Source organism: Calypte anna, chromosome 2 (genome assembly GCF_003957555.1).
Source record: "Calypte anna isolate BGI_N300 chromosome 2, bCalAnn1_v1.p, whole genome shotgun sequence".
Taxonomy (NCBI): Eukaryota; Metazoa; Chordata; class Aves; order Apodiformes; family Trochilidae; genus Calypte; species Calypte anna.
This window is the reverse complement of record NC_044245.1, coordinates 113558115-113585345: the sequence shown is the minus strand read 5'-3', so window position 1 is coordinate 113585345 and position 27231 is coordinate 113558115. Positions and strand designations below refer to the sequence as shown.

The 27231-nt window shown below is 40.4% G+C and overlaps 2 protein-coding genes across 4 annotated transcripts in view; one reads left to right on the top strand and one right to left on the bottom strand.

The window, feature by feature from the left end:
* NSMAF (neutral sphingomyelinase activation associated factor) overlaps positions 1–8017 on the top strand; it is a 38615-nt gene extending 30598 nt beyond the window's left edge. For both annotated transcript variants that reach the window (XM_030445968.1, XM_030445967.1), the window contains 9 exons: positions 241–299; positions 993–1060; positions 2653–2720; positions 2963–3086; positions 3819–3902; positions 4938–5088; positions 5470–5572; positions 6539–6648; positions 7653–8017. In XM_030445968.1, the coding sequence (XP_030301828.1) occupies positions 241–299; positions 993–1060; positions 2653–2720; positions 2963–3086; positions 3819–3902; positions 4938–5088; positions 5470–5572; positions 6539–6648; positions 7653–7747 (862 nt within the window). In that variant the 3' untranslated portion in view covers positions 7748–8017. The remainder of the gene's footprint in view (positions 1–240; positions 300–992; positions 1061–2652; positions 2721–2962; positions 3087–3818; positions 3903–4937; positions 5089–5469; positions 5573–6538; positions 6649–7652) is intronic.
* Positions 8018–10318: 2301 nt separating this feature from the next.
* Positions 10319–26354, bottom strand: SDCBP (syndecan binding protein). Of its 2 annotated transcripts, none has more exons than XM_030445273.1 (9): positions 26196–26354; positions 22088–22153; positions 19110–19188; positions 16137–16246; positions 15630–15788; positions 14013–14188; positions 12529–12700; positions 11897–11988; positions 10319–11025 (listed from the first exon to the last, which is right to left on the bottom strand). In XM_030445273.1, exons 2-9 carry the CDS (start codon positions 22136–22138, stop codon positions 10971–10973), a joined length of 894 nt encoding a protein of 297 aa, XP_030301133.1. In that variant the 5' UTR covers positions 22139–22153; positions 26196–26354; the 3' UTR covers positions 10319–10970. The 2 variants fall into 2 exon arrangements, with proteins under 2 accessions (XP_030301133.1, XP_030301132.1); XM_030445272.1 differs by having other exon boundaries at positions 22088–22149; positions 26196–26353.
* Positions 26355–27231: the final 877 nt, after the last annotated feature.

Genomic DNA, 27231 nt, shown 5'->3' with positions numbered 1-27231 from the left:
TTTGATGAGGATGAAGTTCTTGCAGAACAACATGGGGAACCTGTACTGATGTTTCACGTATATCAAGGTATATTTTTTGTCTCTAGGCATATAAAACACCACTGTAGCACTTCTAATCTCTGTGAATGTCTCAGCTTTTACAGAGATCAAATAACAAATTTCAGCTGTTGTTTATATACAGTATGGTGGTTAAGTTTCAAAACCTACAAAATCACCTACAAGCTTACTTGTATTAAACAGGGCAATTACTGGAATAGCAGTCACTTGCAAGGGAACTTCTGTTTTCACTACATCTCAGGGTAAGTATTATTGCAGAGGTATTTAATAGAACTTGCAGTATTAATGTTTTTGTGAACAAAGTAGCATGAAACTCTGAAGTAGTTAAGATTAAGCCCTGTGACTATTTCCACTGAGAGCAAAATGAAGACTACATTATATGGGATATTTCTGGAATCACTGAGTCCTGGGGTTTTTTTACAGTCATGAGAGGGAAAAATCCTAATCTTCTGCCAATTGCAAGATTCTGGTTTTTTGCTTCATGCTCAGTTCTATCTTACTGTTTGAAGGAATTTCAGTATTCATATGTGAGAGCAACTTCTGTTTGACTTATGGATTGTCACCTTTGCAACTTACCTATTTCAGAAATTAAGTTAAATGTGCCCTGTAATAAAATAGCTTAGGTCCATGAATTTCATAAGTTTCAGATCACTTGGACTCAAGTGTTTCAATGGTATCTGTATCTAGGCTTGGGAAGATGGTAATTTCTCCCTTTAGATGCCTGAGTTCTCTTGAAGTTGGGTATTGGGAAGTCCATCTGTAGCTCGTGCAAAACAGGCTAGTTCCAGACTCAAGTCAGAGTATAGTTTCTCAAAGAGCATGAGAAATCTCTACCTACTTTTCATAGTAAGCTATTTGAATATTCAAACGGGAAGAAAATTAGCTTCTATAATATAAAACAGTCTTTTTATCTCCATTTTATCCATTTTCCCCAGATTCAACTTTGAAGATGTTTTCCAGAGACTCAAAAACAATCCAGAGAAGTGTATCCTTTTCAAGCATGGTAAGTTGCTGTCAAAATGAGATCATTGGGAATCTTCTGAAAGCTACTCACAGAAATGGCTCTCAGCATACATCAATGCCTCCTGTCTTCCTCTGCTTACTCAATTGTATTGTGTGTGAATAATTTAGTGGAGTGAATTGAGACTGTGTCAGGCATCCAGCGAGAGTGCATTCTGCAAACATGAGAACAGCATTAAATGCTTGTTGCACTTCTGTGGGAGTTTCATTCTGAGTTGTCCTGGTATCCAGGGAAGGACGTGCAGTAGATAAAGATAGTCTGCAATGAGCAGAGGAGTCTTCCTGAGCAACCTTGAACTGCCATTGGGACTGGAATCACAAAGCTTAAATTCCATCCATCTGCTTACATCCAGTGTTGCTGTGAGTCAGCTGGCAGGGGAGAGCCAAGTACAGGGAGTGGAATCTGTGAAGGGTGAATTTGAGCCATCCTTCCTTAATGAGCAACATCTGAACAACATTTTCCCCCTTCTTCTGAAACAGAACTTGGAAAGAGATTGTGTATTTGATTTTCTGTGCTGGAGCACTGGCCAGACCTGGTTCACAAAGATTCACTCCCAACTGCCATGTTTAGAGCCCTGTATTGAGGCAGGGCACTATGACATGTCAGTCTTCTCTGTATCCTCATCTCTAGGGGAAATAAAAGTGAAGAGGTTGCCCAGACAGCAGCCATATCATACTCCAACAGGTCCCCAAGTAAGCTGCAGCATGAGCCTGCAGCCTGCCATGGCACATTCATGGTGGTGAATCTAGATACAACAATTCCTCATGCTTTAACCGAGTCAAACTTAGGGATGTTGCTTCTTGGCACTGTAAAAGGAGAGCTCTCTGCTGAATCCTAGGCCAGCAGTCAGTTTTCCATGAGGAGACTTTGTATGCTGGTTTTTCTCTTCTTCTCCTCTCTAGTTTTAGAGCTGATCTGTTGCAGCAATGCTAGAAGCAGTAGTCTTATGACAGTCGAGTAGCTTACTGGTTTTTTAGAACAGATCTAAAACACCATCGGTAATGATCTAGTAGTGATATTTTTTATTTTCTTCTTCCTTGCTGAGTCTAGTGATGAGAGAGTAATTGACCAGCTGTCTGTAAAGCATGTTTCTTTTTGGGAATAGTAGAAATTAGATAGCTACATTTGTTGTTTGAAATAGCCTAGCTGGTAAGTAGCAGTCATGGAGACCAAGTCAGCACAGGAAGCCTTCATTTTTAGTTTCTGTTAGATGGTTTCATTTAGAATTAGCAGTAGCCTACACAATGAAGAGGTGACCCAGTTTCATCTTAGTGAGGAAATGGATACCATGTCCTTGAAACACCAGCATTTTGAAAAAGAAAATCCATTAGTTCTGCATGTGTTTCAGAACTTAAGTGCTACTTTTATATTTACCAAGGATTAAGTAGTCTTGATGTTCAGTGTCTAACCTGTAGGATTTTTTTGATCAGTATACAGATAACAACTGCATGTTCTGTGTATAGAAGATTAAACTGCTTCTTGTTCTACAAAATCACATTTATACACTTCTGTTTGATTTGGGATAAGGAATTAAATGGTTTTGATTGGGAGTGTTTTCTTTATTTTTCTTACAGGCTTTGTCATCTTGTCTAATCTTACCAGGAGATACCACTGTCATAAGTTCTTCATGGGACAATCATATGTGTGTATTTACTTCCTACTGGCTTTTTTGAATTACATTGAGTGCCTTGATCATTATGTCATTATCCTGATGGTTTTAGATAATGATACAAAATTCATTGTTAAAATGCAGTATCTGTATCTCTCTTTTTTTCTTTTTTAGTTCTGCTAGGAACCATAGAAATGAAGTTACTTTCATGTATTTAGAAAAAAAACATTTAAGTTTTCTGAATGCATAATGCTTTTATAACCTCTTTCTGTTAGATATTTTTATTCAATAGCTTTTGGAAGACAGCAAGACATTCTCATGGGACATGATGATGCAGTCAGTAAGATCTGTTGGCGTGATGGCCGTCTGTACTCGGCATCTTGGGATTCCACTGTGAAGGTTTGTATAAGAGTTTGTTATACTTCATTAACTATTTATAGCTAGCACTTTTCAATATTCAAGCAGTCAAATGCTTTGGAATGGATGTACCTGTTGTACTAGAATAATGACTTAGCCATTATCACAGTATGTTTATTTCTTGAATATCTTCTTCATTTAGCTTTATCTTAATTCTGTTTCAAAGATGAAGTGTTGTTACTTCAAAGAAATTTCACTTATTGTCACGTAATCTGAACATGAGGGCTTTGGATGCAAACAGTGTTTGTTGGAGGAACTAGAATGTTTTTTGACCTTGACTGGTGATTTTGTTTGCTGAGTGGAATAGGCTTCTAAAATGTTTAATACTTATGTAGCTTATACTGGTTAGCTAAGTGAACCAGGAACTTGGTTCAGGTTAGGTAGAAAGATAATTTGGAAGTTAGAGACCAGGAAGAATTTCCCAGTGCCTTCTGTGTACAGCTTTTGGGTAAGTATTCATTCAGTTCAGTGATACACCCATGCATGGGCAGGCCTCTGTAAGCTGTCTGGAATCAGCATAGTCATGTTTAAATGTGGATCTGCTTGGAGTAAACAAGTTCAGGTGCCTTTTATTGTTGCTGTATTCTGCCACGTAGGCAAGGCCCACAGTTAACACAAGCAATCTTCCTTGTAATGCGAGAATTCAGTACTAAAGGAACTCATCTGGGGTTATACTAATGCTTCCTTAAGCAAACTTAAATATCTGTGTTGCAGGTGTGGCACTGTGTTCCTGGAGAGACCTTGAGCAATAAAAAACACCACTTTGAACTGCTTGCAGAGTTAGAACATGATGTTAGTGTAAGTATGCAGAAGGGAGATGTAGCATCTCAGAATATGAAAATGAATTGCTCATAAAATCAGTCAAGATCTAGATGTAAAGCACAAGGATTGGGTTAGGGAGCTGAGGGGGCATGTTGTCTCAGGAAGTGTGTATGTAAGACTTTAAATATTTTTTTTTTAGTTTTTTTTTCTGTCTGATGTGTCCTGCATTACAGTCCCCTGCTCCTCTGGTTCGTTCCTGGAGGCTGAGGCACAAGTAGAGATTTCTTCATCTAATGTAGAGATTTATTATTTTCTCTTGCTTGGCTTGTATGCAAAAAATTCTAGGACAGACAGGGAGTACTGTGGGGTTTTTTGTTTGCTTCTTTGTTTTTGAAAACAGATTAATATTTTTCGAGCACTTTCATTATTAGAGCTTCTTAATGTATCTTTGCCAAAGGAAAGCAAATGAAAAAGAATTCATCTGCACTGTTTACCATGCTATAAAGTATAATACTGAATTTATTTGTAAACAAGTAAACACATCATATTCAGTGCATCATAAATGTGTAACTGCACACTTTTATTTATAGCCTGTAATGCTAATCTAGTATGATATTTAGAATTACTGTGTTTTAAGCCTTCATAATAGTTATTTAACAGGACACTAAGCAGACATTTACCGAAACAGTTCTGATAACATTCAAGAACTGTACCATGAGAACTGGGAACAACTGATGGGTAGGAAGCTCTTTAAAACCAAAGAACAATTTTGCCCTTAAGCATAAAGTCTTGCATTTAGATAGAGAGTATTGGTACTAAAAGTAGTCTGAAATGTCAATTGCATTTCTGATTCTGCAAAGAAAAACATTTAAAAATATCATCAGAGATCTCTCTTTTACTTTTTCTAGGCAGGGCTTTTAATAATTGAAATTCATTAAGAATGTTGCAGAATTAAATGTAAAAGGTAAAAGGGTTTTTTGGATAATGAGTTTGCTTAGTGTGTGTTAAAAACTTGTCTCGAGATGGCTCATATGAATGAATATAAAATTCATGGAATATTTAACTTCTTAGGTGAATACAGTTGACCTTAGTGCTGGAAGTACCATACTAGCATCTGGAACCAAAGAGGGTACCATTAGTGTTTGGGATGTTACTACAGCAACAGTGTTGCACCAGTTGCCCTGTCATTCTGGGACTGTATTTGATGCTGCTTTTAGTCCTGGTAAGGTGGAATTCAGTTTTTAATATGCACTGTTGGGACATTAATAAGGAATCCTATTCTTTATTTTATGTCAAACACCCTTGTCATTGGAAATACTACTTTAAAGGGGACAGTGAGATGTGTTAGATTGACATGCATCTCCCTTACAAATAATTTATTAATTGTACACAAGCCCATACTAGACAGTACACCAGTAGTCTAGACTCTAAGCCAATTTGTTTTGTCATTGCTTACTTAGAGATTTATTTTAAAGTAAATTATCTGTAATTAAGTAGGTGAGTTGATGTCACATCCAACATGATGCTGCTTTGGTAACTAGAACAGAGTATTTAAACACGCTTTTCTGTTATTTGAGGTTTTTTGCTTTTTTCTTTTGTACAGACAGCAGACATCTACTCAGTGCAGGAGAGGACTGTTGCTTCAAAGTGATAGACATACAAACTGGAATGCTCATATCTTCTGTAACTGCTGATGAGCCACAAAGGTAATTCTGAGAACACAGTCTGTGAAGCTGTGTGGCCAACCTGGTTGGTGCTGTGGAGATGCTTGATGGTTGGTGCGAGCAGAACGTTTGATGGTTGGTGACAGCAGAACTGGCACCTTTATTTTATTGAATACTTTTTGAAGTGCAAAGTCTAACACCCTACCATGTTGTCTGCATTATGGTCAAGTTTTCCGAACTATGACAAAACCAAAAAATATCTAAGTAAATAATACATTTTTAAACAACTTTAACTTCCACAAAAGATGGTGAGAGCTGTAACTAAGCAGGTCTCCCAGGAGCTGAGCAACTGTAGTCACTTGTCTTGATGATTCCAGTAATCTGATTTTTTAATTTTTTTTTAGCAGTGCTTTCTTCACTAATCTAAGAAAAGACTAGCAATTATTATTAAAGAGTGAACTTTTTTTCACAAACCAAAATGCATAGGGTTCTAGCCATCAGGTTCAGATGGAATGTTTATGCAGTTATTGGACTAAAAATATAGTCATCATATATGGAGCACACTTCTTGGTTTCTTGTGTGTTTATACACATACATATAAATATATATGCATGTGTATATTGGTTTTCTTCAGTTATTTCCCTGAAAGTCCTCTATTCTCTTCAAGTCATTTCAGGGGCATTAAGTGAGAGGTGAAGAGATGGTTCATGAGAACTCATAGTGCCTTGCACATAAACAGCTGGACTTGATCCTTTTTCATTATGGGAATACATCTTTCTGACAGGGCAAGATCTGGCTGGGTCCAGGGCAGGCACAGAAGGAAATCTGGGTCATAAGCCTTTCAGATAATTTGGGAATAACCTTTCCAGAAAGACTGTTTTAAAGGATTTGAGTTTCTTTCAGTTTCTTACCTCCATTTTCAATTCTTTTTGGCTTTAGTCAGCTGAAAAATGTTCATCTCTTGTTGTATAAAAGCTTGAAGTGAACTGATTTCAGACTTACTTGCAGGTGCTTCAAATGGGATGGAAATACCATCTTATCAGGAAGCCAGTCAGGTGAATTACTGATCTGGGACCTTCTTGGAGGGAAAGTTATTGAAAGAATCAAAGGACATACAGGTATGCCTGAACTATTCCTACTCTCAAATTGAGAGTTCTTTTTTCCCAGCTTTGTTACTATTGAAAAGCTTGAGTTATCTGCTCATTTATTAGGTTGTTCTTTGTTAGTGCTCTCTGGAACACCTGAATTAAAAGTAGGTCTGCATGAGCCTCCAGGAAATCTAATAACAACAGAGGAATAGTGCTGTTTGTAAGACTGACTTAAGGTTTTTCTGCCTCATAGCCCCAGTAAGCAGTAGTATAGACTGCTTTGTATACTTTGTTGAGTCCATCCAGATTGTGAGTCCAACAACAAAATAAGTCAAGTTCAATATAGCAATTGTTTTGGATGAGGATTTATAGACCACTTGGATCTATCTATATATTCTTCAGTACCTTAGCAACCAGAATGTGTAAAGGAGAAAAACTACCTCAGTGTTGACTCAGGCATGCCTGAAACATTCCTGTTGCATGATTCCTATTGGCTGTTACCTACTCAGTTTGGGTTTTAGGGCTGCCTTCATGAACCGCTGTTTCAAGATGTTTAAAGAGTAGGGAAGTTTAAACTTCCCTACTATAACCTTGAACTTCACCTGTATGGAGATGATTCTGTAGCTATGGGAATAGTTAGAAGCGAGCTTTTAGGCATATGCTAGAAGATGTAAATATACTTTTAGTATGAGAAGTCCAAATGGCAGAGTGAAAAAAAAATCTCTCTTTCTAGAGAAACTGCCTCCCTGTATCCCCATGAACCCTTTTGCCATCTGCAGTCTACACTGCAACTGACATTGTCCCTCCAGTACCACATATCAGTGCTGGCAATGTAGCATGAGAGGAGTACTGGGAATAAGAGCAGCCATCTAGAAGCCTACTGAAATACTTCTTGGCATATGTGGTGTCAATTTAAACCCAACTAATGATAAGATGATCCCAAAGTCTCTTAAAATATCTGTTCCATCATCTCAAGTTTCACCTTTATATGCATTTGGATTTATTTGTCTGGTTGTTTTTGGTTTTTCTTCCAGGTGCTGTAACATCCATGTGGATGAATGAACAGTGCAACAGTGTTATTACAGGAGGAGAAGATAAACAACTCATGTTCTGGAAACAGCAATACTGAGTGCCTTTCCCTCCAGACATTTAAATGAACTCTTATTTTAAACCAAACTTTTTAAAGAAACTTAACTTTGTGCAATGATGGCTGAAGTTCAACCAGATAGGAAGCTTTGTTCAGCTACGACTTTCTATGCATGGTGACTTCATAGAGAGCTCTTAATTTCCATAGTGTATGCAATTGTTTTTCATGGACTATGATACTGAAACTGCTTGTCTAAAATGATATCTAAGATAAAATTAAAGACTTATTTTTCTGTAATTAAAGACCTCTTAACTTGCAGTCATTGTTTGATTTACATACAATGCAGCATAGCTTGCTGTTTGAACTGGTTTCAGAGCAGCAGCAGCAGCATTTGCATCCTTAAGTCTTTAGGGATGCTTACAGCTTAGTGCCCTGTCATGACAGAGTGCAAGTACCTCTTGTGTAGCCAACCTCTCTTCCTAGTGAAGATGCAGATGTACAGACTTGAAACACTAAAGCAGCTGAGCAGTGGTCAGTCTGGTCTCCAAGTGGAGAGACTATTCCAGTCTCCAAATGCAGCTCCTTGCAAAGGCACGGAGAAGAATAAGAACAGAGTATCAGTTTTCCCTATGAAGAAACAGCACTAATATATTGGTCTGAAAGGAAATAAAGCATCAGATTTATCCCTGCACGGCGAACAGTCAAATATAGATGTTTTATATAAATCTTTCCCTTATAAATTCAAGTTTATTAGGGAAACTCAAGTAATCTTTGAGATGGAATTTAAATACACCATTTAAACAGAGCTACAGCTTCTGCATTTGCTTTCTCCTGTATAGAATGTTCACAAAGCAGAATGCTCAGCCAGCTGTTTCATTGTTTGCAGCAGCCTTAGCTTTTTATGGGAAAAAATTAACCTAGTAACAGGTTTATATCATCAGTATGCTGGTTTAGTTTTTTTTTTTTTTAAACAGGTGTGCAAGGAATTACACAGAGGCCAGTTTTTTCTAGCACCTTAATTCAAAAGATTTATCTGTGTACATATATTTAACAGCTTGACTTACTCTTCAATGCAAGCTAGATTCTGCATGAAAACAAGAGGGTTTTATTAGTTCTTTCACTTCTGGCTACTACATGCTACAGCTGGAAGGAAAACACTGTGCACTTTTACTGAATTTTTGCTCCTCTGTTGTTCCCAGTGGATCTCCAGTATCTTCTCCTGAGTCATCTGCTCTTAAATAAAAACTACTTGGATGCAGAGGTCAGCATTTCAATAATACATTAGCTTGTGTTCCAGGGATTTCAAAGCTAAGCAAACCAGCTTATCAAGAAACTTTTAGAGGTGACTGCTACAGGCCATAGGTTCTATGACCATAAGGCTGAATCATAGCAATGGTAGGTGAAGCCATCAATTACTGCCAGTAAGTGTTTGTTCCAGTGGTTCCAGAGACCTATCATTTAGTAACCAAACAATCCCATTAAAATGGCTCCCAGAATGAATCTGATCACCACTACAGCCTGAAGTAGTGTAATGGTTTTCTTTCAGTTACCGTAACAGAGAAATTAAGAGAAATAGGAAGCTGCAGAACAGTCCTCCTGACACACACAGCTGAGCATATACTGCTAAACTTAACAGTGCTCTGAAGTTTGGTAGTCCTAGGATGCATAGCTGAAACCTGAAACAGAGCATAGAAAAAGGAAATCACTCATCCAAACTGGTATTTAACTTCAAGTCTTAACATAAACTCTGCGCCTAGTCTGGTAGGTAGGTTGGCCCCAGCCAGCAGCTGAACTCCCAGCTGAGCTTCTCACTCATCTGCTCCATAGCAGGATGGGCAAGAGCTTCAGAAGGGCAAAAGCTATGGAGATGTGTGGGGCAAGGTAAGAGACAGTTTAAGTGCAGAGGTAGAAAAAAACCAACCTAACAAAACAAACAAACAAAAAGCCTGATGCAAAGACAATCACATACCACCTCCCACCAGCAAACTGATGCTCAGCCAGTCTCCAAGCAACATCTACTTGGGAAAGCCTCCCACCAATGTATTGCTAAGCACTGATACCAAATGATGAAATATTTTCCTTTGGTCAGTTTGGGTCAGCAGTCCCAGCTGTATCCCTTCTCAGTCCCTTGGCCACTTCCAGCCTACTCACTGGAGGCAGGGACAGAGTAAGAAGCAGAGAAGACCTTGACACTGCACAAACACTTCCTTGCAACATCAGAGCACACTGCTGTGGTATCAGCACTGTTTCAGTCAGAAGTCTCAAACATAGCACCACATCAGCTGCTAGGAAAAAAGTTAACTCCATCACAACCAGCCCCAATACACCCAGCAAGCTGCAAACAGTTTGAAAATGAAATTGCTCCTGTTAGTGTCTTGTAGAACAGCCAGGCTGCTATCCCACAGGTTAAGGGATGAAAAAAGTCAAGTGTAGCTTGTCCAATGTATCACAGCTCTCCCTTTTAAAACATTTCAACATTGTAGGCAGGGAGCTTATGGTTTAAAATAGCTTTCTAAATATTTCTTATCTTCTTTTTGCTGGTGGTAGAAAATGACCTCAGCTGAAAATGGCTCTCTTAGCTCATGTTAACAAGTACCATGCAGACACAGTATCTAAAGTTTCCGTCATTTATTTGGTTACTTCTGAATCCTTAAGAACATGGTTAAGGCGAGAGATAAGCATATTAGTTACAATTTTTATAACAAGTAATAAAAAGATTGAGTATCTGTACACTACTTTTAATATGCTTACTTACTGAATGATGCCTCTAGCTACATTCAGCTTAGCTGGCATTCTTGTGTAAACAGTATTACTAGAACAAAAACTTAACTAGTGCTAGCTATACTTCTAATATGCTATTTCAAATCTACTCTTGCAAACAGAAAGCAGTAAAAATACTCATTTGTCTTAAACATACAAAGCACAGCATTGTTCTAGGTAACAACACATAACTTTGCAAGTGATTTCTGATTCCTTTAGTTGCAATGGCTTATAGTAGTAGTAAACTAAATAAAAGACCTACAAAAGAAGTCATAACGCAACAGGAACTTCACATTTGTCAAGCGTGTAAGGCTACAAGTTTTACAGTTTGTGAATAAACAAGATATGTTGAACATTCCCAGCCATTAGATGCAGATGCTTGATGCAGCATATCTTCTCAGCCTCGGGAAAGGCTGATGTGCAGAAGAAAGAAATCACTGAGTTTAATAGCCCGAGTTAAGTGGAATCACTGTAATATATATGTACACACATACAGGACACAAGTCTAGACTTCAGGGACAGAGTGGTCCATCAGGGTCTTCATAATGCTGGTTGCCATCCTAAAGAAAAAGAAAAGGCATTCAGTTCCAAAAGACAACTGTAGACACCCCCTAGAGTTTCTGTTCAGTGTAACATTGTCATTGCTGTCCCTTTAAAACAGTGTAAAAATAGGCCTTTTACTCCACTATTATTGACAGAAAAGTTACTAAAAGAAAAGCTGCACGAAACTACACAGACAGGAGAGGAGCCCAGGATACTCAGCATTTTTATGAGTAATTGAGCTGTGTTATCAACAGCTTTCATGATGCAGGCTCATCTGCAAGCAGAGTAGAGTTGCAAGTGTGAAGGAAGGAGGGCAGGGGGAAATGTGGCTGTTAGACTGAAAACTGCTTTGTAGAAAGAGCACATCAACTGGAGGAAAGAGACTCAATTATACTTGAAGCATTATTAATTTCTAGCAACTTCAAAAACATTTTTGCAGGAGAGATTTAGCTGTAGAAAGCTAGTGCTGCCAGAGGATTAGGAAAAAAAAACAACTATATCCTGCCAAGAATCATTTTTAGGTCACCAGAATTAGTTACACTAGAAACAAAATTTTAGTTACAGAGTAACAAGCACTGGTGTTACTCTTATACTTGGGACATTCTCAGAAACTCAAATTTAGTAAAATAATGTTTAGAACAGAATTTTTGAAAAAGAATAAAACCAAAGGAGCATCACTAACATACAAGTAGCTTAAAAACAAAACCAAAAGACCATTTTGACTGAAGCATTTAAGAAAATTTTCAGATAACCCCCACTCCCTCTCCAGCTTCCATGTTAAGTGTGTACCTAGGTTACATACAATGCAGTCATGATAAAAACTACAGAAAACCATCACTGTCAACTTGAATTATAACAAGCACCACGGCTGCTTTGCTTATTACTTACCTCTTTATTATATACTCATAAATACTGGAAGGCATGACAGTAATGGTCACTACATTTCCAGCTGTTGCCAAGATGTCTGCAATCTGGGGGTCCTGTTATTAAACAAATCACATGAGCATCATTACTCAAGGTGATTAATAAAGCAGCAGTTCAAAAGCTGATTCATGCAGATTAAAAGAACCAGAACTCCTTGCTTGGCATATTTAACCTTCAGGACTAATCACTGAACCTGCAACGCCACTTCATAGATGTTTGGTTATCAGCACCTTACAAACTGACTAGAGAAGGGATACAAACAGGATAAACAGATTTACTAATACAATTGGACACAGGCTGGCAGGGAAGCTTATTCTTTGTTTTGCCAGCAAAGTTAGACTAAAGATAAAAACTGAGGGTCAGGCTAGCCAGGAAGAGAGGAAGAGAATGAGTTGTCCTGCCTACAAAGAGAAAACTGCAAAGAAACTTCAAAACATACATGGCTCTTCAATCAAGTTACCTCTTGTCACTTACTTCCCTATCATATGAACATCAGAAAACATAAAACCATCTTTTTTTCCTCTCCAAAACACAATTACTGTTTGAACACAAAGACCTCACAGCTACCCACACCCACCACATACTACTTGTTTTACCTTCAATCCAATTACATTCTGGCCATTAATTTCACAGATGTTGTGCTCTGTAAGAAGTCCATTTCTTGCAGCAGAACTGTCTTTTACTATTGAGGTTATTTTTCCATTCTTGAATATGAAACCAACATGCCCTGTGCTGTCCTTATGCATAGTAATGATTCTTTCAAAAGGCCTATGAAGAAATGGAAGACATTTAAAATGTAAAAATACCATGGTTTTAGTCTACTAAATAGTCTATTAGTCTAAATTAACCTACTAAATACCATGGGTTTAGTCAACACCACAAACTCTTTCAGCATCTTTGATTAACAAAAATTAATTGTACTCAAAGAGACTCATACAACGAGGACAATGAAAAATGGTTTGATTTTAACTTCCTTTTTTAATATTAGCCAGTTTAATTTCTCCTTTCAGGGCTGAAGTCACAGTGCATTTATAAGGCTGTTTCCACACCTTGTATGTTTTCCCCTGTTCTACAGATATTCCATCAAGCTGATTAACAATAAGAAATAATAATAGTAAAAACTTGCACAAAATTCACACAAATGGTCACTAAAATCGAGTTTTACCTACAAGTGTTACATGGTAGCTAAAACAGGGCAGGAAGTTTAAACACCTGAAGGCAGGCCAGAAGATTCTGCAGTCCAAGACTTCCCAAGAACAATTCTCCTGCCTTACAGGCAATAAATCTTTAAGTTGTGTGTTAAAGTGTTAGTAAACCCAGCAAAGGGTTGGGGAGCTGGGCACAAAAATGGCAGAGTGGGGAATCTACTACCACAGTATTTTGATTCAATTTAGGATAGATTTAGCTGTCCTGATGGAAGCAGCATGCCCTCTATTGGGTCAAACTTTTTTCTTAAACAAGAATGAACACTGAAAAAGCTTCAAGGCATACATGTAGTCATATCATGCACCATTTGTATTCTTGCAGCCAAGTCCCCTTATGTTGACTTTACCTATTACTACATACAATTAGCTACAAACTCATAGAGTACAATTAAAAATTTGTACTGGTTCATCAAACATACTGATAACAGATAGCAGAACTGGCATTAACAGATAATCAGAGTTCATAAGAAAACTATGATATTAAAGAACAAAGCAAAGGTATTCACTAATACAGTGAATATTTTGATAGCATCTTACCTTTTTTGATAAGCAAAAGTCAAGCTGCATCCAAAAAAGCCCCCAACTCCTAATTCAGGAATTTAAACTTAGCTTGTGCTATCACTTTTTAGTTTACCTTTAAAAATGTTATGCCTCATCATACCCAGGAAAATGTGGATTGAAAGTTTATAAGCTAACAACTATTTTGACCTCTCCCCCTCCAAGGGGAATATTTTTGAGGATCTTTACTATTAAAGTACACAGACCAACAGGTTTAGTTAGGCCTGCAGTACTACTCAAACAAGAGGAGACCTGAACCCACAGATTATCTCTGAGCTGGATAGATAATGACAATCTCTATCTGCAGTTGGCTTCACCTGTCACGAATGATCATGGAAATTCTCTCTCCAGAAGCCTGCTTCAGAACTTTGTGTGCTTTGTCAGAACTCCATCCTGCACAGTTTTCACCATTGATCTGTAGAACTTGGTCCCCAAACCGCAGGCCAGCCAGGGATGCTGGGGAGTTTGCTTGAACTAACTGGACAAATATACCCTACAAAAGAGGAAAAAAAAAAGGCAGAAGAGGGGTAAGAGGAAGTTCTTAAGTTCTTCTTTAGTAGGAAAGACCAGTGACAGAACACATGGCCCTTTGAAGTTTCCCATTCTCTATGAAATACCAACCAAACAGAAGGACTTGTTAATTGCTGCTTCTCCTTAAGTAGCATTTTTTGAAATTTCAGTCTGTTTCTAGATGTCTTTAAGAGACTGACAGATAAGTAATGCCAAAATACAGTTAGAAAATGGGGAAATCTGTTCTGTCTAGATGCACAGACATTTAAAAAAAGACACAAGCATAACATTAGAGCCTTACTCAAAGGAGTAAATACTATGCTGTTTTAACAAGAAAGTTGAGAAACTAGATCAAGACAGAATTGTGGTCAACTTGCATATCTCCTTATGCAATTAACTTATAACTCCTTTGCCACAGTCTATATATAGCTGGAGAAATAGATCTCTGCAGCAGATTTTCCATTCCTTTTGTGACCCCGTTACTTTTCAACTTTTTATCAACTATGACTTGTTAGCACCTGAAGTAAAAAAAAAAGTATTAAAAGCTATTTCTAGTCAAAGTACCCCTAAAAACCAAGTAAGGCATATCAAGGCAAACTGTTTATAAGACCTTCAGGGGGAAAGGTGTGTGGATTTAAACAAAAAAACAAACAAACAAACAAAAACCAAAACCACAAAACAAACAAACAAAAACCCAAAAAAACAAAACCCAAACATGCTACTCTAAGAACCCCCCCAGCATTTCCTGGATTAGGAGAACTACCGAAAGCATTTTAACCCTATGTGGAACCTCAAGTGCAATTTTTTATGAATGTTCAGATTAAATGGCCTTGCCAGGGAAAAAAAACAAACCACCAACCAAAAAAACTAACAACCACCCACCCAAACAAGAGTATTTTCCATGTTGAGAACCAAAAGACACCGAAACAGAGAATCTCCAAAGACAGTTTAAGGATCTTCTTGCAGCTATGTTCAAAGTCTACTCTGACATTGCCCTTTAATATTGGACACACAGACTCATAATCCCTGCTTTTATCACTACCAACACACTGCAAGCATCTATAAAAGAGGAACTACTTCTAAGCCAAAGACACTTCTCTGCATACTACTGAACTTTAGGTAGTGCCCGGTGTTTCAAAGACAGAGAAAAGAAGTCTTGAACAGCTACTAAGCAGCTCTACAAGCTGTGCAAGGACACTTTCTAAAGTGAAAAAAAAAGTAGCAAATTCAGATCCTAGTCTGCTATAATTCAGACTGCTGGAAATCTAGCTACTGATCTAATGCAGAACTTTAAAATTCAGACAATGGATACACAAATGTTATACAGAAAACAGCTGTGACTGTACACTAACTTTATTACTAATTTAAGCAGTAAATAGGCAAAAGCAAAGGCACTATAGGCAAAAGCAAGCTTCTATACTTACATTGTCAACAGACTTAAGGCGAAGTCCAATTTTGCCATCTTGATCTTTACACAAAATTGCTTCCCGAATGCCTTGCTTAATTTCTGCTCTGCGAATTCCAATATCATTTCCAGTCACTGGTGCTACCATGTAATTAGTAGAAGGTCGTGTTACCAGTTGCTGATTGAAACAAAACAGCCAGACAGCTTAGTTTCAACTTTCTTAAACAGCTATTAAGTCAGTTTATGCAAAGTGATACTTAAAAAAAAAAAAAACTAAACTAAAAAAATCAAAACAAACAAAACCAACAACAAAGCACACAAATTAAGTTCCACCACCAGCTCTTCCCCACCCCTTCCAACACTGGAAATATACCACTCAATTTAAGACCAGGGGAAAATAGGCAGTTACTTAAAACAATTCATTTATTGGTCAATTATTGCAAACAGGAGTCTACTTTCTGGAATGCTAGGTAGACATTTAGTCTTTATACTCTTGCTTCCTAAAAGATGCTTGACTGGTACCTACCCCCTGTGGCTGAGCAGCTGCTGCCACTGGTAAGTTTCTCTGCACCTCTTCCTCATTGAGGCTCAGGCCCATATACTGGGAAAGTTCTGGATACAGTCTGGGGTATAGCCCTATAGGAGAAAAAAAAACCAGAACTCCTGTTAATACACTTGATCGTTAAACAGAAGAAACAAGTTACAGCTTTTGTATGTACCTTTACTTCAACAAATCTTGTGCTACTGTAATGCATTTAATTTGAAAATAACAGTGGAAGACAGATTTGAATCAGAACTGTTATTCTAGCCCAGCTTAGAAAAGTAACTACACAAACAGCATTTCCAGGATAAAGAGCTCAGAGAACTTTAGCTTCAGTTTCTTAATCCATCCCTTATGGCACAAATGTTAGATGGTGGTAAGTTCCAAAACCAATGCTATGCGGCAGACTAAGAAGACATGCCCTTGTTTCCAAGCTTTTGGGCCATTAGTGGGGAACTCCTCTCCCTACCAGCTCCAAAACAGATATGCTGGAGAAAAAACACAGTGACCTTCTACCAATTGCAAGACTGCACTCTGTAGTGAAATGAGGCAACCAGGTGCCACTAATTGCCAGGGAGTGGCATGAGCTTGTGTCAAGCCCACCTGTGCCTAATTAGGGCAGGCCCCCACTGCGCATGAGCAGGATTAGGGGGCCAATAAAAGGTGAGGCCTGAGACAAAGGTCAGCTTAGTCCTGAGCTAGCCAGCAGAGAGGTCAGTTGCTCTTGGAGCAACAGCTCTGATTCAGGCTTGTCAACCCTGAGGGCTATAGGCTTAGAGCATTGCTCGTGAGTCTCTGCTGGAACACCTGGTTGGGCCTTGAAGCGCCATTCCCTAAAAGAGGTTCGTCTTGCTACAGCACTCGCAAGAGGCTTCAATGCTAAAGACATTCCAGATCCTGAGCATGGTAAAGTTTCTGCAGAAGACAACCTCTTGGCTGTAAGGTCCACAGTGCAGTCTGCTTTGATAGTCTTCATAAGAAAGCATCAGTCATTTTCTTACAGATTAAAAATGAAGAGGTTCTAGACATGCTCCTCAAAAAGACAAATACAGTTCCTAAAATACCCAGCAAGAGATTTCTCTAAGCCCCAGAGAAGCAGGGTGCAGGGAGTGGGAAGAAAGGAAGTCAAGCTGAGAGATGTGTCAGACCCTGAGTCAAACAACTCTGTAAATAAGGTTGATATGTTTGGGGTTTTTTTTACATTCCAGGTAATTATCTGGTGCCATTTAACAAGTGGCAGTTTTGAAAATCCTTAAGAGCCCACCTACTGTTCTCACCAAATTGGTGGGGACAGAAAAGGCTGCTCCACAGGAAAGTGGTGCAAGGGACAGTCTTGGAAGCAAGCAGGCTTCCCACAAAGTTTAGGTTTCTAGTGTTCATTTATGGGCACATGTATAAGCCAGCTATTCTAAGAATCCACATTTGGGCAGAAACAGATCGTAACTTTTCTGGGAAGGAACACAAAGGTCACTGCAATGTGAATTCCAGTGTAACTGAGAGACTTCTGCTCATTAATACTTTCAGTGGTCATACTTGCAGTGCTGCTTCACATGAGTTCTGTCCTGTCCTTTCCAGATTGATCTATCAGCTTGTAGTTTCATCAATATCAATTAATAAATTTTTAATGGATAATTCTTCTATGGCTGTCTTTTGCTTGCATTTTCAAGCCCCTAGGATTGGTTGTACCCTGCAATTAACACTGCAGAAGACTTTTGTAGCTACACTACTTCTTTTGCTAGTCATTGAAGACCACAACACAGGATGTGCTTTGCAGACTGTGTTACATTCTCACTCAAAACAGAAACACCTCCAAGTAGCAGGAAAACATCCCAAACCTCTTGATGTTGTAGATTCTCCAGCCTCTGCCAGGACAAGAGGTATTCCCAGCAGGTTTGCCACATTCTATAGATGGTGTAGGACACCCTTCCTTTGGGATATATGGAGTGATTAATCACTCCTCAAACACACACAGCTCCAGTGCAATTTGCATGCAAGGTGCTGTCAAAAATCACATCATTTGGTCAGCAGGCACAAAAACTGCAGGTGAATTCAAACTCTGGACAGCAGAAAAGGTATTGCCAAGGGACTCAAATCTGGTCTGTGAGGTTAGCCCAGGTAATTGACTATTCCAGAAAAGACCTACGAGAGCTACACAAACTCCTGCCTTCAAGTCATTCAAGACACACCAGTACCAAAAGGAGAACTGGAAACAAAGTTAGAGCCACCAAGCTTTAATAGCTGTTCCACCAGCATCTTTGATAGCTGTTCCAGCACTAGGGCTGGTCACACTGGTGAGAGGCTTTGGATCTTTTAGACCAAGTGTAACACTGATCTCACACAGACCTGTGCCTCTTCATGGGCGTACACGTGCGTGGGAGAAAAGGAGCAGAAATGTGTACAAGTCTTTCAGCTTTAGGTCTGATGGATTTCCCAGACATTTGTTCCAAAGTCTGCTGGAAATTTTATGTATATAGCCTAATAAGAAGTTCCACCTTCCTGGGCACTTCCCCGTTGACAAAGATTCCTGATGTTCTGTTCCCAAGCACACCTGGAGAGTAAAGGCACTCAGATTCATGCTGCCCTCTAAGCTTACAAAAATACAGTTAAGGACAACTAAGTTTTTCAAGTAAGAGTTAAAAAATAGTTCAAATGGTACCAACAGCAGATCTTTTTGTGTTAGACTCACTTGGAAAACCTTTTCAAAAGTCAGGAAAAGGGTTAGTGTTTGCCACAACTTCCTTTTATAAGCAAACACTGTTCCTTGACTCCTACAGCACCTCTACCAAGGTGGTTTGGGACAGATGTGTTGGGAGGGGGTGTTGGCCTACTCAAAAAGGCATGGTCTCACCTTTAGTAAATATGATTACATATGTATAGGTAATTTTGACTGTACTGTAACTTTAGGCTTTCATAATTGCTTTCCAAAATACCAGGATGACGCATAGTATATAGGCTTACCTCCATCATAAGCAACAGGAGCAGAAGCTTCAGACAAGATTGCTGGATTAGCTGGATTTGAAGAAAAAGCAGTCTGAGCCTGAAACAAAAAAACTCCCATACATTATACTGAACAAGAAAAATTATGAAATATTATGCAATCAGGAGACCAAGTCCTTTCTTTTTCTTGTATATGCTAGATACTATTCATCTTGAAGCTCTGAAGTCAAACTTTTCTTTTGAAAGAAATAATTTCAGTACAATATGCTGTAGTAGTATCAAACTACTGTGACAGATCAACTTACACCTTCCTCAGAGATAAGGCTAGAGCAATGCAGAAAGGCTTTGCTGTCAGCCTGCTCTGGTTTTGTCATTAAGCAAGTTAAAGAGCACAAGACTGCCTTAAAAGACAGTACATTTGGCTGATAAAGCTTTATAACCAACTTTTAAGGTATGACCTTTGACATAGTGTTTTATGATTACTTTTTCAGCTGAACAGCAGCCATTTTTACCTCTTCACCAGTTAGGCATTATTTATGAGTGCTGCTACAGTACCTAAGAAACACTGCAACTTATGTTCCATACAATCTAATGCTACTAGTGCAATATCTTCTGAAAGAAACCAACCTCCTAAGATATTTTTTAGAGAAACTGCCACTACAGGGAACACACAAAGCTCAGTTTCTATACTGCTTACCAACTGACAGATGAGACCATATTTAAGTCAGCCAGTTTCCTTCCTTCAGAATACCTCACCTACTACTTTTTTTGGCCTTGGGTAATCATGACCAGTGAAAACACTGCCTTACAGAGGCTTAAATGTGATGGAAATAGCTATCCCAGTAGTTTTCCTGTGGGTGAACCACAAAGGTGGGAGTAAAATTACTAAATGCATAGTGAAACATCATGCTGAACAGGACACATAAATCATCTGGCACAACATGACGGTTAAATTACTTAATGTTTTTAAGGATATCATGCTTAAAAATAGAAGACTTTGTAGCCTTGTTGCTTCCAGGAAGTTGTTTTTAGGAAAAAAAGTTTCAGAGCAATAATGACTTGCTATGTATCAATAACAGATGTATTTAGAAGAACAGCCTCCCACTCAAATGCTGGACAAAAAGAACAGGTTAAAATATTTAATGTAACAGGTCTGTCTGTTTTAACCAGCAGTCATTTTAATCTCACACACTTATTGTGGATACAGACTTTACCTTTCAGTACTCTGTCCCCTTTTCTCCTAAGAGTGCTCTCAGATGTATTCAAAAAAGACAGCATCTTTAGAATGCCATTTCTGGGACAGGCAAGTAACTTAAGTCTTTGCTATAAAAAAATATTGGAGGAAACAGAAAGGCTTACTCTTAAAATAATAGCATTTAGCAATAACAGTATTTACTTCCCCTCTCTCACAGCTATACTAAGCACACAACCCACTACCCTCCCATGGCTTCTGCTACGATCAGTAGGAGCAAGCTGCTGTCACTTAACTGCTCAAGTGCAGTTTTTACCATAGCCAATCCTAATTTAATCTTTGAGTGGACAGTTATCTTTAAGTATGACAGCAAGCATCTGTCCTGCATGAATTGCTTTTTGTCTGTAAGACTGAACTTTGAGATTATGGCATGGAGAAGGATTAAACTGGCTTAACAGAACAATCTGTTACTGTCCCAAAAGAAACCTCTATAGAGTTTACACTTGTAAAGTGTAAACACTTGTGGTGTGAAACACCACAATAGACTACAGGTGTAATCACAGGAACAAGGCACTCTGCCCAAGTCCATAAACCCTGCTGAGCACATGGGCAAGTAGGCAACATACAAGAGTCCCTGCCCTATAAAATCTATGGCTCAAAGTTTACAGGATTCAATGTAGAGACACTCTACTTCCACTTCCTCCCTGTTTCATCCAGTGGTTACAAAAGTTACATAGTAGAAATACCACATTTAGTATTTTTAATTGTAATATATCAACTTTAGCAGTTGGTCTTTAAAAGGCTGAAGGAGCACATTCTTTGCTCCAGGCTAGTTGTTTTCAGTTCAGCATTACCTGACTGTAGATAAAGGGCTTTGGTAAGATAAGAAGAAGGGGGTGGGCAGACATGACAAGGGCAAAATCCAACGCAGCCCCACCCTACATGTACAACCACAGGTGAGACTGAGGCATGTCATTCAGTATAGCACACAGAATAAGCTGTTCTGTAGAGTTTTCTTGAGTTCTTCCCAATGAGAAAGACAAAGACAGAAGTAGCAGCCACCTTAATATGCAGTCTAACTCTCCGCTGCTGTTTTAACTAGGAGGGAATCCACTTTAGGAAAGAAAAATGGAAGCTAGGTAAAATGCTAAAGCAAGAAAGAAAACGCCTCATATAATACACTCATGACAAATTTGTTATGGAGGTTTTATCCACTAAAATGGGTTGGGTTTTTTTTTAATTTTTTTCATTCTCATCCTGAATAATAATAGTTACCTATATTCTTACACATAAAGAGTTTCACACAAATGTGATAACTGTGGAAGCACATCACTAACATGAAATAGCCAGAGAGCAAGTCTGTTTCTAGATGCCTAAGGGAGCCAGTGTTCTTTTTTTGTGCCCAACTGACCACAAAAGCTTTCTGACACAGGTCAGGACACCAGGAACAAGACACAGCAGGTTTCCTAGTTCAGTCAATGCCTATTCATACTCAGAGCTAACACATGAGAAGAGAGTGACTGTGTTTGTCTATTTCATATCAAGTATCTATATTCAAAAAAAACCAAACATAAACACATTAAAGACAAATGACTACAAATTACTATATAAACAGAATAAGTATACCCAACAGTGGTAAAATAAGCATTAATGGTATTATATCAAGCTACAAAGTAAACTGTTTGTCTTACCCCTTTTAGAGTGCTATGGTAAAACAAACTCTCACCTACAATAAAAGTCTCCTCTTTCCTGGATTAAGTATCAGAAATATTACCATCAAAATTCATCTTATTAAAGCCCACCATACCTGAATAACTTTGTCCACCTTCAGATCTTCTAAAGAAGGATAAAGAGACATTTTGATGCAATCTTGCTGGGTAGAAGGAAGACAAAAAGGGGAGAGCAAACAAAAAGGGTTAATGTCAGAGATGTTTACTTAGGGCTAAAAGAAAACAGACAAAGCATTAAATAAGTGATCTGTGACCTGCAAGCCTTAGCACTACAGACATCCAGCTGTGCACATAAATTCCATTAAGACTACCCATTTAATCTGCTATCAATTATGGTCTTTGAATAATAGGCTTTATTTAATATACTTAGCACTGTAAAGTTTAGGACTGTCAAGGATGAGAAAGCTTATAGAGAGAAAACTGTTTCACACAAAGTATTGCAAAGACAGACTTTAGGAGAAAGCAGTGATAATGATTTAAGAGGAAAATGAAGTCCTCCTCTTCCTCCTAACTAGGACAGTGTTTTATATACTACTGTGGAAGCTTTCACTTTATTATTCAAAGTCTCTAATGACTTCCATCAGTTCTGATGTCCCACTAAGAAGCCACTAAAGAGAATTGTCTTCCTGTGTCACTTCACATGTTAATTGCAGCAAGAGACCACAAAGCAGACAGATTCAGTCAAGTGGGGAGTTTCAAAACATACAGAGGCTACAGGCTGGGTCTCATGTGATGTTGGGAGAGCCCAGTGACAACTTAGCAGGAAGTAATGCAATCAAAAAAAGCCAAGGGGAAAAAACAACAAGCAAAAGTAAAGCAAACAAACAAAAAAACCCCACATCACATGATCCTCTAAGGTGCCATGCTGACATTCATTTGTACCAGAGCTGGGCACCGAAGACTGAGGGAAAACTCATTTTCCAGAGCTCCTTCACTCACATTCTCACCAAGGTCAGCTGAACTTTTCTTAAAAACGTAAAAGAACATTTCATACCATTTTAATGAGTAGGGGATGAAGGTCAGAAACCGGAGTCCACAAAATGGGATGCAGTTTTAGAAGTCACATAAGGCCCTGAGACCAAAGTTAATGAGACAGCCCCATTAAATGCTTAGGGTTTGGAGATTTACTTTCTCACCCAAAGAGTAGTTTAAAGGTCCTCATTAGTGTAACAACAAGGCAATAATTTCAGACTAAAAGTGCCACCACACCAACTCTTGAGCTATTGCTTCTTGCAGATATGAAGTTGTGTTTTGCATTACTTTAAAGCCACACACTGATGCTTAATGTGATACTGCAGTAACACAAAGGACGTCTTTTCATATTACAGTAAGGTCATTGACAGCTTTTCTGCTTGTTCAACACAGTGCCTAATAGCTCCAGTATCATGTCAGACTCCAATTAAAACTTAAAAGTCTGGCCAAAATGTGTCACATCTAAACTGCAAACATGCTGCCAGTTATGTTGTAATAACTAATTTTTACTAATCTTTGCAACTAAACCAAACATAGCTGAAGTCTGGAAGCTCTGCAAGTCAAATATACACATTTAAAACCAGCTTAGAGCTGTGTTTTAATCCAGCACTGACCTGAAAGCATTGAGTGCTTTTGCTCATCCAAAATGGGTGATGGCAAATGCAAGTCCAAGCCCAGCAAAGCCCTTGCTCAGGTAACCAGTGGCCAGACACTGCATTCTGCTGCTTACACCAGCCAAGGGATACACAGCATCACTCACTTCTCTCCTACAGCTGCCCTGCCACATTCAGGTGAGGATCCACATGCTGGCACATGTTCAAAAAAAAGCACAGCCCCAGCAGTGCACAAAGCAGGTAAAGAGGGCATGCCAAGGACAGCATGTCCCCAAAGGCATCACCCCATTGCAGGGCAAGGAGGAGAGCAGGAGCAGAATTTTGCAGATAGCAAGCTCTGACATCCACACAGCAATACAGCACAGGGACTGCTGGATCCCTCATCCCAGCAGCCAACTTCCACACTGCAAAACCCACGTCTGCACCCCAGCCAGTTTCAGTTCTCCTCCACAGACCACTCTCACTCTGGGCACAATTACTGGTGATGTTTGCCTCAGATGGGCAACCTCAACGTCCCTATATCATACAAGGAGGAGCAGAGTGCTTTCCATAGGCAAGTGCTAACAAAGCTGAACACATACGAGTTCTCAAATCACACAAGACAACATTCCATCAGCTTATCCTGGCACTTCACAAGCCTCCAGTCACCTCCCCAGCCAAGGGCTCACAAACCCAAGTGTCTGTCACCAATTACCAAGAAGCTGCTGGGTTAACTTCTTCCATGGAATCTCATCAGTTACTATTTTGGGGTTTCCAACTAAATAGCCAGAATAACTCACCACTGTAATTGCATTCAGTGAGACAATCTGCATGCATATTCTCAACTTCTGCACAGGGAGTTTTAGAAGTTTAGCTATCAAGTTTACTCATTAGGTAGAGGCAGATCTGCAAAAATACTGTATTTAGTTTAAAATATGAACATTTAATAACAATTGCCTCTGCCAAGGACCACCACCAGTAGTCACAGGAAGAACTTGTCCAGGACTTCTGTGTGATGTTATTCACAGCAAAAACAGGAGTTTCATCACACACTGTAATGCATTTTGGCCCTGGGGAGAGGCCTAAATGGGACTCATTGTAACCTCCTTTTTCCTCTTAAAAATCCACACTTGACATCAGAACAATTTTCCTTGATTGTTTCCATATTCCTATGCCTTGTGAGGAACAGAAAGCAAAAGTGAAAAACAAAGGAAGAACACAGGGCAGGAGGTACAGACTGACAAAACCCAGAGGTGAAAACCTCTTCCCACTTCTCAGTACCCCTGTGTGAGAAGTCCAACCACTGGCGCCTGCCAGCAGATCCTGTTTGCCAGAGGGAAGAGCTGGGCCACTGTTGAGAGACCTGTGGAAAGGCAGCACTCATGACATACTGGGGCTGCCAGCAGGAAGTCTTGAGGGTGGGAGCAATCCCAAACTACCCTCGGTGACACAGCTGGGAGGGAATGGGCTTCCTGATACACTCTCCAGGTTGGAAACCATGGAGCTGAAGGCAGTGTGGGATCCAGACCTGGCCAGCCTGTGACAACTGCTGTCTCTAAAAGCACCAGCTGCCAATTTGCCTATTCTGGGGAATAGGAGGGGGGAAAAAAAGAGAAAAGAGAGAAAAAAAAACCAACCAAAAAAACCAAAAACCAAACAGCCACCCACAAATGTTTTTCTGCCTATGGCCCACGGAGAGCTGGCAGCAGGCCACAAATCCATCACCTATTACTGAAACATTGGTTTCCATTTCCCAAGGAGCTCGAAACCTATCAACCCAACAACTGATCTCCAAATCAGACACAGGACAAAGCTTCCTGGAGGTCAGGCTGACACATCAGCGAACTGAGCAACTGTTTTGCAAGACACGTTCCCCACTAATAACTCAATGTTTCCCTTCGGATACATTTCTAATTAGCCTCTGAGCAATTGCTCTCATTACGCATTTAGCTCTGAAATCTCCTACCTCCATTTCAGACCTGAAGCAGGGCTCTCTTGCCGTAAAGCCACGGCTCAACCGCTCCACCCCTGCAGCAATATTTAGCCAGCCTAAAACCAAGGCACTACTAATACCCAGAGTCTCACAGAAGGCTGCCGAGAAGTACGGTCCTTATGCAATCACCCCGGAGCCTGAGAGAGGGGTCAGAAGACACCCCTGAATCCCACGCCGCGGGAGGATGGGGACACAGACGGACACGCAGGAGTCTCCTGATTCACTCGCTGCTTTACCTGCCCGCGGCCGGAGGAGACCCTGGGGGAGGCAGCATCCACCCTCCCCCGGAACGGCTCCGGGGAGCGGTCGCCCCACCATGCATCTCCCGAGCCGGCCGGCAGCGCTGCCCCGCCCCGCAGGAGCACGACGTGGCTCCCCGGCGGCAGCGGGGACAAACCCTGCCCTCACAAGCAGCACAACGAAGCCGCTGCTTCCCCCGGGCCCACCGCACAGCCGACTCCGCACCGGCCTCCGCCTCCCCTCTCCGCTCCGCCATACGCGGAGTCCCCCCCCCCTCCTTCCCCCCGCCTCCCCTCAGGCCTCCGGGAACGAGACACCGCCCCGGGCCCGCAGACAAACAGCCGCGGGGAACAAGGCCTCGCCGGCCGGCTCCGACCTCTCCTTTACCTCTGGTCCAGGGGACGGCTGCTGTTCGTCGGGGCCCTCACTACGGAGAGGGACGACGGGGACTCCCCTGACTCCCGGCAGCCCCGCTATGAGAGGAGCGGGGGAGGAACGGGGCCGGCCCTGCGCATGCTCCGCCGGCCAGGGGAGTGGGCCGGGACCGGCGGGCGGAGGAGGGGCCGGGGCTGTGGGGCGGAGTGAGCCGGACCGGCGAGTGGAGGTGTCCCGGCTCCGTTAGGGGCGGCTCCCGCTCCTGGCAACGCTCCCCTCTGGCCGCTTTGTACTGCCTTTGCATCATTCGTTTGGGTTCAGCCGCTGACAGCTGTTGTCTACAAGAAGGAAAAAGTATAATTTTCGTTTTCCAGCATTTTGGGTTTTTTCCCTGTAATAAAGCACGTTCTGCGCAGTGCCTGGTGCCAGCTTCGCTTTGCCTGTTTCCCAGCCAGGCACCGTGAGTTGCGACACGGGGTGACCACAGAGCTCATCCCCTGGAGAAGCTCCCGTGGAGAAACCGTGATGCAAAGTGTACAGGGATAGGGAAGTCCCATACGAGCTCAGAAAGAGGCTTCCATACTAAATTACCATAATTATTCCACATTTGCCTTATTTATAGCACAAGCTAGTCTCTAGCATCAATTTTCGGTCTTTAAGATCCTTCTGTACCCAACTGCCAATTGTCGAATCTTGGTTATTACGTAGGTGTTCTAGGGTGCTCCTCTGAGTGCTCTAGAGCTTTTCTTCAGCAAAGAAACCAAAGGTTCAGTAACACCGCTTTGCCAGCACTGAGGAAGGAGGTCTGCTCCCATCTCCTGTCTCTTTCTCCTGTCCTCAGAAGCTGTCAGGCTGTTGTTCTGTGGGATGGCTTAACTCACTGCTCCAGCAGAAATCAAATTCACTGAAAAATATTAATGTTTTTCTCCTGGGAAAGTGGGCCAAACCATCAAAAGGATCTCATAAGCATCAGAGCCAGACAGGGCAAAAGAAGGGAAGATGTGGCTAGAAATAGAAGAAAGGAGGAGAAAGAGGATGAGGGAAGAGT

Coding starts and splice junctions, on each gene's coding strand:
- SDCBP (XM_030445273.1), bottom strand. CDS start 22,138: ATGTCTCTTTATCCTTCTTTAGAAGATCTGAAGGTGGACAAAGTTATT. Junction 19,189..22,087: donor AGGTGGACAAAGTTATTCAG/GTATGGTGGGCT, acceptor TTTTTGTTTCAG/GCTCAGACTGCTTTTTCTTC. Junction 12,701..14,012: donor TCCATGATCATTCGTGACAG/GTGAAGCCAACT, acceptor ATTTCTTCATAG/GCCTTTTGAAAGAATCATTA.